The sequence below is a fragment of the Seriola aureovittata genome, chromosome 8 (genome assembly GCF_021018895.1).
Source record: "Seriola aureovittata isolate HTS-2021-v1 ecotype China chromosome 8, ASM2101889v1, whole genome shotgun sequence".
Taxonomy (NCBI): Eukaryota; Metazoa; Chordata; class Actinopteri; order Carangiformes; family Carangidae; genus Seriola; species Seriola aureovittata.
Window position 1 is genome coordinate 3097873 of NC_079371.1, and position 12030 is coordinate 3109902.

General features: G+C 45.4%; 1 protein-coding gene across 9 annotated transcripts in view; it reads left to right on the top strand.

The window, feature by feature from the left end:
* The window catches only part of rapgef2b (Rap guanine nucleotide exchange factor 2b), a 102117-nt gene extending 91195 nt beyond the window's left edge, over nt 1-10922 (top strand). For 5 of the 9 annotated variants that reach the window (XM_056382176.1, XM_056382181.1, XM_056382184.1 and 2 more), the window contains 8 exons: nt 323-346; nt 1551-1774; nt 2087-2254; nt 2745-2894; nt 4550-4751; nt 4846-5375; nt 5490-5911; nt 7795-10922. In XM_056382176.1, the coding sequence (XP_056238151.1) occupies nt 323-346; nt 1551-1774; nt 2087-2254; nt 2745-2894; nt 4550-4751; nt 4846-5375; nt 5490-5863 (1672 nt within the window). In that variant the 3' untranslated portion in view covers nt 5864-5911; nt 7795-10922. The remainder of the gene's footprint in view (nt 1-322; nt 347-1550; nt 1775-2086; nt 2255-2744; nt 2895-4549; nt 4752-4845; nt 5376-5489; nt 5912-7794) is intronic. The other 4 variants (XM_056382179.1, XM_056382183.1, XM_056382180.1 and 1 more) reach the window with 4 other exon arrangements.
* The last annotated feature ends 1108 nt before the right edge of the window (nt 10923-12030 follow it).

Sequence of the window (12030 nt, forward strand, 5' to 3'; positions counted from 1 at the left end):
TGTTCCCTCTGGCAACTGTTTCCTCTGGCAACTGTTTCCTCTGGTAACTGTTTCCCCCATACACATTGTTGGCATAAAATGTGCACAGTGCTCCCGTGAAAGTGTTTGTCTTTGTCTAATGATGTCTCTTCCTAGTGGAGTGTTGCCATTTGATTTCCTCTCCGCTGACTGTCATGTGGGTCTCTGGTGAAATTTGCTTCTCTTTGGTGATCTTGGTGGTCTTTCCTGTCCTAAGCTTTGTCCCCTTCTCTCTTTCTCTCTCTCTACTCATCCACCCTTTGCCCCCCATGCTTCTCTTGTTCATGGCACCCGCCCTCTCTAGGAAGAAGAAATGGAGAAGTTTAGGGTAAGTTTGGTGACCCCTGCAGCCTTTTGCATTCCCTGCACCACGACCTTTGTATCCCGCCAATATGCGCGCTTCTTTTCCTCTTCGTTTCCATTAACCGGTTTGAGTTGAACCCCCCCACTAACACTGCCTGACCCTAACCGAAGGGCATGAATTAAACAAAGGTCACTTATGCTGACGTAGCTATTTACCACATAATGTTTGTGACACGCAGAATATCACTTCTCTTTCATTCCTAAACCAATACACATATCTCCTAAACATGCAACAAATCATTACTAATCCAGGGATCTAGCCTTGCAAAGCAAACGTGACCTCTTGTGATGTGTTGTTTTACCTAACAATATGCATGCAACGTCTTTGAGGTTTGATCTGTGCATCAAACCTCCAAACAGCCAGAGATTCTGGATATAAAGTTTGTTTGTTTTTTTTTTATCATGCTTTACATTCTTGTGGGCAAATGGGACATCATTGAGCACACTGGGAAACATACACACATACACATTACATTCACCTAAAGAGAGAAGGAGGTTTTCACTTCTGTATCCATGATTATGATTTTAGCATCTTGTAATTATGAGAAAACTGTCATTTTCTCATAATAATGAGACGTCAATCTGAGAAACATGAGCTGCTTCGCTGTAATCACGTCACGCTGAAGTCATATTTATAAGTATAGTATAGTATAGTATTTTTCTTTTCTTTGGTGAATGCAATGTGTAGAAATTGTGTGTTTTTTTTATTTACAGTCGGAAATGAAACCTGATAAATTTCTTTCCGGTGATTTCTCAGTGACTGACACTGAAGCCCTTGTTCTGTTACTGTTTGTCTGAAACCATGTGCAAAGAAAAAGACTTTAACTGCTACTACAACCAGCTCTGACTCAAGCCACAGAAATGTAAACTATGACCGTGTTACACTAGTAGAACCCCCCCGCCCCCCTTTCTACTCCCCTGTTGTTTGACTATAACCCCCCCCCACCCAAACTGCCTGGAATGTCTGGAATGTATTGGTGTTGAGAAGAATACCTAAAGCTGCTCTCTGCATGTCCTAGTTTAAACACCATGCCCTCTGTGCAGCCCAGTAGCGTATCAGTACATCCAGAACTGACTCTAGGTTCCTTCACCGTCTAAAACAATATCTTTCTTCCATGTTTTCGTGTGTCTTCCTCTGTATCTGTGCGGGTGTCCTCGTGTGCGACCAGGTCTCTAAGCCAGGGTAGTGCCAATGCGGCAGTGCTCGACGTCACCCAGACGGGCGGGCACAAGAAGCGGGTGCGTCGCAGCTCCTTCCTGAACGCCAAAAAGCTTTACGAGGACGCGCAGATGGCCAGGAAGGTCAAACAGTACTTGTCCAACCTCAGCCTGGAGACGAACGAGGAGAGCCTGCAGACGCTCTCGCTGCAGTGCGAACCCTCCATCAGTACGCGTGAGTTTGTGACACAGCTTTGTACACACACACACACACACACACACACACACACACACACACACACACACACACACACACACACACACACACACACACACACACTAGTTCCCAGGATTCACAGCCCAGAGGCAGACAGGGTGGGACCGCTGTAGTAACACGACACTCAGACTCGTTGGCAGGGAATAAGAACGGCTGAACCAATCGGCCATTTTCACATTGTTAATTTGATCCACGAAACAAACCTCACTGTCCATCAGCAGAAAACTCCTCATATCTCCTCATGAGCCCGTTCTTTCTCACCAAACTCAGTACCCAAGAATGCCGGTGGGAAACGACCCGACACCTCCCCAGTCGTGTCCAGAGCTGCCAGTCAACAGAGGGGCCAGTTGGCCAAAGGAAACCAGGCCCTCCAGGTCCCCGCCGTGGCCCTGTACCCATCCCGAAAGAAAGTGCCAGTCAAAGATCTGCCGCCTTTCGGTAAGATTAAGATCATTGAGATGCTTTCAGATGCTCTAATAATAATGAATCCTTTTTAATTACTTTACATTTATCGACCTCATGGTGCTTGACAAGTTGTATTTCATTAACAGGACGAACATTTTCTCATATAGAGGTGTTTGTTTTGAAAAATGTGCTTGAATTCAACAATCACTGTAATAATTCCAGTACCACTCGCCCCTAGAAAAAGCTTTATATATTCTTCTTTCCTGGGTGATTTCTCTTGATAACAGCGTGGAGGCCATTGCCTTGTTTTCTCTTCCACATCCTGTAATCTGCAGACAATAGCAGAGCCGGCCTTCGTAGCTTCTCTGTGGTGTTGCTGCCACCTAGAGGCCGTCTGGCAAAGAGCACGCACAGGGAGGAAAAAAAATCCCAGACAAAGCAGTTTAGCATCCCAATACCCTCGGGGGGGAATGGCAGCGTCCCTGATGCTAATTCTGCTCATCTTCTCGCAAAATGTCCACAGGCACCAGTTCCCCTCAGTCTCTGAAGAAGATCCTGTCTCTGTCAGAGGAGGGGAGCGACAGGCACCGGAGGCCGCCAGAGGACACAGTGTCCAACGCCTCCTCTCAGCTCTCGTCCCCTCCCACCTCCCCCCAGAGCTCGCCCAAGAAGGGTAAGTAAGCCAATAATCCTCCCTCCCTCCCACACCACTCTCCAGGCTCCTTCTCTCAGGTCATGATGTGCCACACATGCCACCTGGTGGTTGCCTTCATGAATTGCATCAAGTTTCAGCTTCTTCTTTTTTTTTTTGCAAAGTGTGTTTTTACCTTGTTTTCCACCTTTTTCCAAGACAAGATCATTTTGTTGCTTTGGAGACTTCTTAACCGGATCTCCTTTTACTTATTGAATAGATGTAGTAATTAGCACTTTCACCGAAATGAGTAGATTCAAGTGAAACAATCAAACCACTATGACAACATGCACTAATTAGCAGCTGTCGTCAAATCCCTGCACGCTGAACCTCACCACAAAAAAAGACAGTAGGTAACCAGAGCTGCTCGCCCAGCTCCGGTCTACAAAGTGTTGAACCTGTCATGTGTTTGTCTTTGGTTGTTGTCACAGAGCTGTGAACATGAGCAGACCGCAGGCTCAGGAATACGTGCCCCACCTCTTTACCCGCTGCAGCCACAGATAAACTAGCACTGGTCTGGTGGTGAACAGGTTCCTGTTGGTCTAAGATCTATCGAAATCTATCAAATTTGAATATATTCGTTTATGAAAAATATCATAAATAATGATACAAAAGTTTAAGACTTTTCTCTGCCTCAAAAAGAGTGAAAATTGCTCAGTTTGATCCAAAAAGATTAGTGAGCGATGACGAGCATCAGAAATGTTTCTTGTTTCTTGCAGCTGCCTCTGTCTGCAGCTGGACTGGATGGTTCGACCTCCGCACTCTGAATAATCTGGCTTTGTAGAAAGACCTCTGTTGTTTTTGTGTTTCTGGAGCTGAAGTTTAAAGTGACTTAACAAACTGTTTTTGTCATTACTGAAACCTGGAAGCTCTTGTGAGTCCGTGTGTCTCCTGGTCGAGGCTAATCCTGGTCCGTTGGCACTTCCTCTGTTTGCTCCGCATCTTTAAATTTACAGTGACGCTTCCTTTAAACATTCCTTCCTCTCCTCAGACGCAGAAGTATGGAGGAAGAGGAGAGGTCACCGGGTTGACTTATGCTGATGATGGCTGGGAAATATGACCACTTGGCTATTAAACTCTATAGCTGAGCTACAGCAAATACCGTGATGACAGTCGCCTATAACGAGGAAATATGTTCTTACATGTGTCAGCAGTCAGCAGCAGTGATTTCTCTATTCAGTGTTGTGCAACTCCCAGTCGTGTCACAGTTATTATCTCAACTTTTCCACACTGTTCAGCGCTGTGTTGTCGTAGTAAACCGCCGTTTCAGTAAGAATCTGATGCGCTCATCCCCGAGGAGCCGGCTGACTAACTCGGAAACGTCGCTGTACGATTACCCTGTGTGTTTAAAAACTGACAGAGACAAGATATGTGAATTAGAGACGATTTATGGTGCGAGGAAGAAGGAGTCAACCTGCCATACGTTATTTTGATGTCTCATCGGGGGATTGGAGCTGTGTGTTGGAGTTTGGCTGAGAGCCACTCAGCACACAGGAGGCTGTTAGGGCTTTTGTGTAGCGCTGTATATTCCTGAGTCATTTAGTCTTGTCTGGTTCACTCTTCGCAAAAACGTTGGTGGGACTGAAGTTCACAAAAGAATCAAAATTGAAATCGAAGTCTCTCTCTTCATCGTCCAGGTTACAACAGGATGGGAGACGCCTACTCAGACTCCGGTCACAGCGAGATCTCGTCTCGCTCCAGCCTCGTCAGTAACTCGTCTTTCGACATGGCGCAGGAGGAGAGGAGGCTCCGTCACTCTGGAGGAGTTGGGGATTCTCACATCGGGGGGCCGAGGCTGGAACGAAGAGCCACGACCGACCCCGACCAGTACAGCCTGGGGTAGGAACACCGAGGACTCAGTCAGAGAATCTGTTGTTTTATTTGTCTCACTTTAAAAACTAATTGTTTTGTTTTTTTTCGTACCACATCGCAGGTCGTATTCATCGATGCAGGACTGTCGGGGTATTTACGCCGGCTGCCCGACAGTTCTCTCCTCGCCCAGTTCAGAGGAGCTAACTCAGGATCAGGGCGATCGCGTTTCTCTCGATGCTGCAGACAGCGGCCGCGGCTCCTGGACTTCCTGCTCCTCCGGTTCCCATGACAACATCCAGACCATGCAGCAGGGACGTAGCTGGGAGACTCTGGCCTTTAGTGTAGGCGGCGGCGGGGGCGGCATCGGAGGGCTCCCTCCTGGCGGACCGGAGGCCTTTTTAGGAGGACCCGCTGCACTGTGGGCAGCGCAGGCCAGGGGGAGCTGGGCGTCGGCCAGCTCCTCTTCATCCTCAGCGGCGTACTGGGGGGAGGACTCTGAGGGTGACACCGGCACCATCAAGAGGAGAGGAGGCAAGGACGTCAACGCCGACCCAGAAACAAGTAGCATCACATCCACGGGGTCAGAGGACGCCAAGCACCTGAGCCGGCCGTCTCCGTCACCCATCACCGCTGGGGGTAAAGGCCTCATTTGTGAGTGACTGCACGTCACAGTCCAGTTGCTTTATCAGAAATACTTCTTCATGGATTTTATTCTAAAAGTATTTCAGGTGCCTCATCATTATCCTCTCTGTTGTGTCCCCGCAGCGCGGAAAGAAAGCCGTTACCGCGAGCCTCCCCCGACTCCCCCCGGCTACACCGCCCTGACCATCTCTGACCTCGCCGAGGGACAACACCCGGCCCCGTCTGTTCCCACGACCACGGCGACCCACTCGGGCCGCCGGCCTCCAGACTACACCACAGCTCTGCAGCGCTCGCGCATGGTCACCCAGTCGCCTGACTCCCACCAGGCTCACCAGGGGGCGAAACAGCGGGCGGGCGGCCTCCACCGCACTCGCTCACCGGCCGAGGAGCAAGAGCCCGATGAGGAAGAGGAGGGTGAGTCCTTGTCTTCCAAACTAGTCGCTCTGAGGAAGCCAAAGCCAGTGGCACAGCACACACCTGAGACTCCCAGACCATGAGAGTGTGTGTACGGGGGTTAACAGGCAGGGCCCCTCTCCCCAAGGCAGGTAAAAACTAATTTATCAGGTTGCCCCCCCCCCCCCCCCCCCCTCTCCATTCCAATGAACCTGCATGTGAACAGGAACACACACTTGGACTGAGACTGACCATTTCTTCACACAACCTCCCACAGCACCAGTAGGACCGGTCCCATTTCAAATTACAAATTCTCCGCCAATTGAATTTCAGACATTTTGTATTTATGATCTGGGAATTGTTCATTTGGAGTGGGACCCTCACCTTTAACTCACAATATGTCATCATGCATGAGTCATACTGGTTGGATCAGAAACTCACCACTTCTCTGCCACCACACATTCTGCTCCTCTCTCTCCCTCTCTCTCTCTCTCTGTCTCTCTCTCTCTTTCTCTCTCCCTCTCTCCCCCTCCCTCTCTCTCCCTCTCTCTCTCTCCCTCTCTCTCTCTCTCTATCCCTCTCTACCCCCCCCTCTCTCCCTCTCTCTCTCTCTTCTCTCTCTCTCTCTTTCTCCTTCTCTCTCTCTTTCTCTCTGTCTCTCTCTCCCTCTCTCTCTCTCTCTCTCCCCCCCCCCCCCCGTCTCACACACTGTGCTGAACAGCATCCATCAGCAGGCACAGTGCTGTTCGGATCCTCTCACCCATGCAATCAAACTCGATGCCTGAAAACATGCACCTCCATTCTCCTGCACCAACACGCACCTGACTCGCCTGCAGCGACTCTGATTGAATTCTGTATGATTGTAGTCACCAGGTGTTCGAACTGAAAGACAGGAATGTTTTCACGTGTGTAGAAAACTCGTCGGTTTGACGTTTTTCCACTTTTCTCACCGAGGCGAATTAGTATTTAGAACGTTTTCCTGTTTGCACTTAAACAAACTCTCCTGTAAATGTGCCCGAGTTGTTTTTCATCTGCTTTTCCTCGACAGACACCATCTAAAGAAAGGTACATAAAAAATAAACCCTTTTATTGAAAGAGGATACGAGCATGTGCAGCAATAGAAAATACAAGCAGCAGTTTTATTTAAAAGCGTTTTAAAGAATGTTTTCCTGCCTGACTGCGAGCTTTTGTTTTCTGTCATTTCAGTACAAGATGAAAATCAAATAACAGACCTGAAACATCCTGGAACATTTTCGCCACATTCACTATAAACAAACACTAAACAGACAGGAATCGATTTGGTGAAAATCTTAATAAATGCAGGTGTTTCTGAAATGAAACAGACGATTCTGACCCTGAATGTTCACTGGGTGTTCATGCGTTTCTGGCTCCGTCTCAGCCGCAGGAAGACGTTTTCTGCTGCTCATATACAGGAAGCTGAGATACAAGACAGCGTGGAGGCGGAACAGTAAAGTACAGCCACAAAAAAACAAAATCAAATCAGTTAACATCCAAATTGGCTGTGAGTGTGTGTTCAGTGATCTGTTAAAACATGCAGACAACTCAAAACTGTATTGTAAATGTGACGGGGTCATGGCGCGACCGGAGGGCGAACGCAGTTGCATCCAGTGGACGTCCAGGGGGAACGTATCTGATGTTGGTGAATCTTAATGTGAACCAGGAGGGAGTTTTCAAATCTCCAGTTTCATCATGGCTCAATAACAAACTTCAGAAACAGAATAAAATTGACAGAACGTCCTTCGTCTCTGTCAAGTTTCACTTCGCTCCCAGTTGATTTTCATGTTAGGCTGACGTGAGTGGAAGGCAGGAAGTCAGTCTGAAAAATGAATGTGTTCTTCGGCAGTAAAGTGCAGATTGTGATTCATGTGTAAAAACTACAGACAGCAGCAGCTGCTCATTATCTTTCAGCTTTCACCAAATTAAACTTCTCACTACTTTTTGAACTTAAAAAGAAACGGTATGTGTGGCATGTGACAGCGACCTCTGACCGCCTTTGTCCTCTCTCTCTCCACAGAGGATGAACAGGTGTCAGCGGTGTGAGGGACGACAGTGGACGTCCTCTTGCAGTAACTTGAAGTCCCCCTGGTTCGGGGTGGGCAGGATTAAAGAGACAGACAGACAGACCAATAGACTCATCATCAGTTACGTACGTGCCTGCCTCCTCCACTTGGCTCTCCCTCCTGATCGGTGGATTCCTCTGCTCATCTCCCTCCCCTGCCTTAAAGCATCATGGGGGGTTGAATGACCCTGCATGCAAAAAATACTGTGAAGAAGAAGAGATGGAGAGAAGGTCAAAGACGATGACAAAATGCCTGGCACTTTGGAAAAAGACTACAGAAACCTAACTAGCGCTGGGGAGTCGACCTGGCCCCACACAAACACACACACACACACACACACACACACACACACACACACACACACACACAAAACCACATAGATGTTGCTGTTAGAAACGGGAGCGGCTCCTTAAGACCGGCCCCCACCCAGTGACAAACCCACCTGTTAACACAGCAGCATCATGACGTGTTGAGCTTCATCTGCACTTTCTCATTTTCTACTTTCTAGAAACAGAACAAAGTGAAAACAACGAAACAGACTTTTGTTTGAAGACGGAGAGAAAAACAGCGGTTGACTTGACTCTTAAATTTCAACTTCCCTCTAGATTTTCTTTTCTTGTTTTGTTTTTTTTTTTTCTCTCTCCTCTGTTTCTTTTCTTTGACTGTTTGCACTCTGGGGGGCCGAAAAGAGAAAAACCAAGTCAGCCCATCATCTCTCTGCCTGGACTGAAACAACCCATCAGTTGTTGAGTGTTTGAACTCTGAATCCAGTATTATCTCATGTTCCACATGTGAAAGCTTATCAAGTGTTGGTTCAGCTAGGAGGAGAGAATCAACATGCACAGTGTACTGACATACCTACACACACACACACACACACACACACACACACACACACACACAGTACATCTTTTTGTACCAGTACATAAACAAAAACACAGTTCATTTCTAAAAAAAAAAAGAAAAAAAAAGAAATAGCACTTTCAGCACAATCCTAGATGTTACCAGACATTTGGCCTGGATAGCAGGGTATGAGTGAACCATGTCTTACTGTCATCCCACCTCGGAGCTTGTCTGGTTTTTATCAAAGTCTTTTCATCATCCCGTGGCTTGCTGTTACATCACGAGCGTACCGTTTTACTTAGTTGCCTGTTGGTGATCTCAAAAAAGCACATATAGGTGAGCGACCAGCCGCTGAACACTGAGCGAACGCGCCGGCCTCTACGGCGCGTCGGAGGCGCACGAGGGGAAACTGTAACGAAATCACAAAGTGCAGCAGCAGAAGAGAAGACTGAAGCCTGTAGATTCACCCCGTTTGCCCAAATGAAAAAGCTCCAGTCGGGTATGGACGTCGGCAGGAACTGTTATAATTTAATATAATTAGAAAGTGTGAGCGAGCGCTCGGTCACTGACGTCAGAAAAGTTTCCTCTCGTCTCTTTTCTTTTGGTCCGGAGGGACATCGACCGAGCAGGGTAGAAAACATCAGCAGATTTCAGAAGCTGCTAATGTGTGACCAGCACAGTGTGTTCCTCTAACCACCTACTGTCACAAATGATCTTGTACAGAGTCTTATAATATACACATTTCCCCTTCAAAATAAAAGTATCCACAAATTCAGATCTGGCTTTTATCCCCATGCTGAACACACGCCGCATTTTGTGAATGTCCAAAGCGCCTTACGATGCCATGATCGCATACATTTCTTTGCATGGTTGTTTTCATCATGAATCACCTTGTTTCAAGAGCTCTCTTGATTCAAGCAATAGTGGAGTGAAATGCCTTATTCTAGATACTTCCCCCGACGCTTTTTTAATATATTAAGACTCGGTACAAGATGAAGTCAAGCTTTTTCTTTCTGTTTTATTGTTACGTGGCTTCGGACTTTGGCTGTGGCCGTTATGTGTCACGGTGCAGTAGATCTTTTTGTCTACACACGGTGACGCTGCACCTCTTCCTCTGCTGTTGTGCGACCAGATTCATCTCAGAAAAAAAAAAAAAAAAAAAAGAGAGAGGAAAAAGTCCTCTCACCTGTTTCAGACGTCAGCTCAGTGGATGCTGTATGTATATCGCTATAACGCCTGCATCCGGTTCTCCAGCATTTCTCGCCATCGATGGAAGTGACTGAAGATTTTGGATTTTTTGGGGGGGGGATTTTCTCGGACTCCGGTGGAGAAGTTGACATTTGAAGAAACTTTTTTTTTTTTCAAGGCTGCCAATCAGAACGATTAGAAATCCAATTGTGAAAAATGACTTTTCTTTTTTTTTTTTTTTTTTTTTTTTCTTCAATCACTGATTCGCACTGATCACATTGATCAGTCTTGGAAACTACAGACTGAGAACAAGATGAATGAGTGCAGTGTTTTCCACTGTGTTCTGTGACTACATACTAATAATTTCCTGGGTTTCTTTTGTTATTGTAATTTTTTTTTTTTTTTTTGTAATGGCTGCAGATAGATTGTTAATAATTTGTTTGTATTACAGTGGTGACATGCATCATTCACTTTCATTCAACTCTGAAGATAATGTGCATATTAGCGGCCGAGTCCTATTTCGAAAAACAAAAAGTTGCACAAAAATGTACAAGCGTAAAGATAAGTGTAGTAGGTAGAACTGCTACTCCGTTTGATGTGTGATGTCAGTGAGAAATGTACATTTAGCTGGTGATGACCTTCTGTTCTTCATTCTTTCTTGTACTACTTTGACCTGTATGTCTTTTAAAAAGACAATTGGTGGAGTATGTATCAGTTGTTTTTGTATTTTTAATACAATAATTGTAAATATTGGTTATATTTTTGTTCAAATGTACTATGTTTATGCCTCAACATCCAGTTTATATGAAGCTGGGAATCAATAAATACTGCATAAAGAATCAACACCTAGGTTTAAATGCACTTATTCATTTCCTCTGCATTTTGATGTCTTTCTTTTTCTAATTTGTTTTTTTCCTTGAGAGTTTTTTTTTTTTTCCCCCAGATACCGTCTAGTGTTTGCACAAGTCATGGAAGCAACTTGAAAAGTGTAACTCTCATACTTTTCTATCTGACCTCAGTGTGTCAGATTTAATAAAAAAGAGATATTGAAGTCTGCTCTTGCTTTTATTTGCTTGTTTTGTGCTGTCTTGTTATCCAGAGCTGTGAGAATACTGCAAGTCCCATTTCTCATTTCTCTACTATGATTGCTTTTAATTTGTTTCTTAGATTAGCTGTTTCACTTCATGATAAAATTCTATATTTCCAACTCGCTGTGCGCCACGTCGGCGTTATAAGAAAAATGAAGTGATACCAAACTTATTACCTCTGGCCAGTGTTTAGGGGATACATGCTGTTATAGATATTTCTCCTGAAAGTTAAACATTTAATTTGTCTGATTTCTTTTTTTTTTTTACATAATTGCTGAGATTTCCTTATATTTATAATAACTTGAGAAAGATTAATATACGATGAATAAAACATGAGGGAAACATTTCCATTAGATTAAAAAATAATTTGAATTGACAAAAGAGTTGCCAGCGGCAACATAATAAAAGCAGGAAATAAAATGTTTTTGTTAGAGAGGGATTGTGCTTTATGTTTATACTGCACAGATGATGATTAGTTTTTCTGCAGTTTAGTGGTTTTAATAACATTTTGAAAAGCGTATGTGCTTTCAGACCACAAGAGGGCAGTGTTCCTCTAACAGTGAAGATCTGATCCCTGCACCACAGTATGTTTGATACAGTATTTTATTTGCTCATTATAATGTTTGCAAATTGTGTTTAAGTCACTGTAATTGGTCTAAAGGAATTCAGAAATCGTCATTACCTGTGTTCACCTCATTAGAAAAAGAGAGTGAGCTCATTGTAAACCCACTCGGCTCCAGTGCTGTTGACATTATGGTGCTATAATGTCCTGGTGGTGAGAGAGTGTGTGTGTGTGTGTGTGTGTGTTCAGATGGGGAGATGCCCTGTGACTGTATCTCCGTTGCAGCACTCGACACCGTATCACTTGCTCAACATTCCCAGTGCTCATGAATAATGCAGGCGAGATGGTCCTGGTTTCCTCTATCGCAGAGCCGAGGGCCCCAATTTGTCACACTCTCCAAAAATTGATACACACTCCTACCATGAGAAATGAGGAGCTGCACTGACACACACACACACACACACACTCGTACACTAACTTTCAGCCCAGTAAATAAAGGTAAAAATATC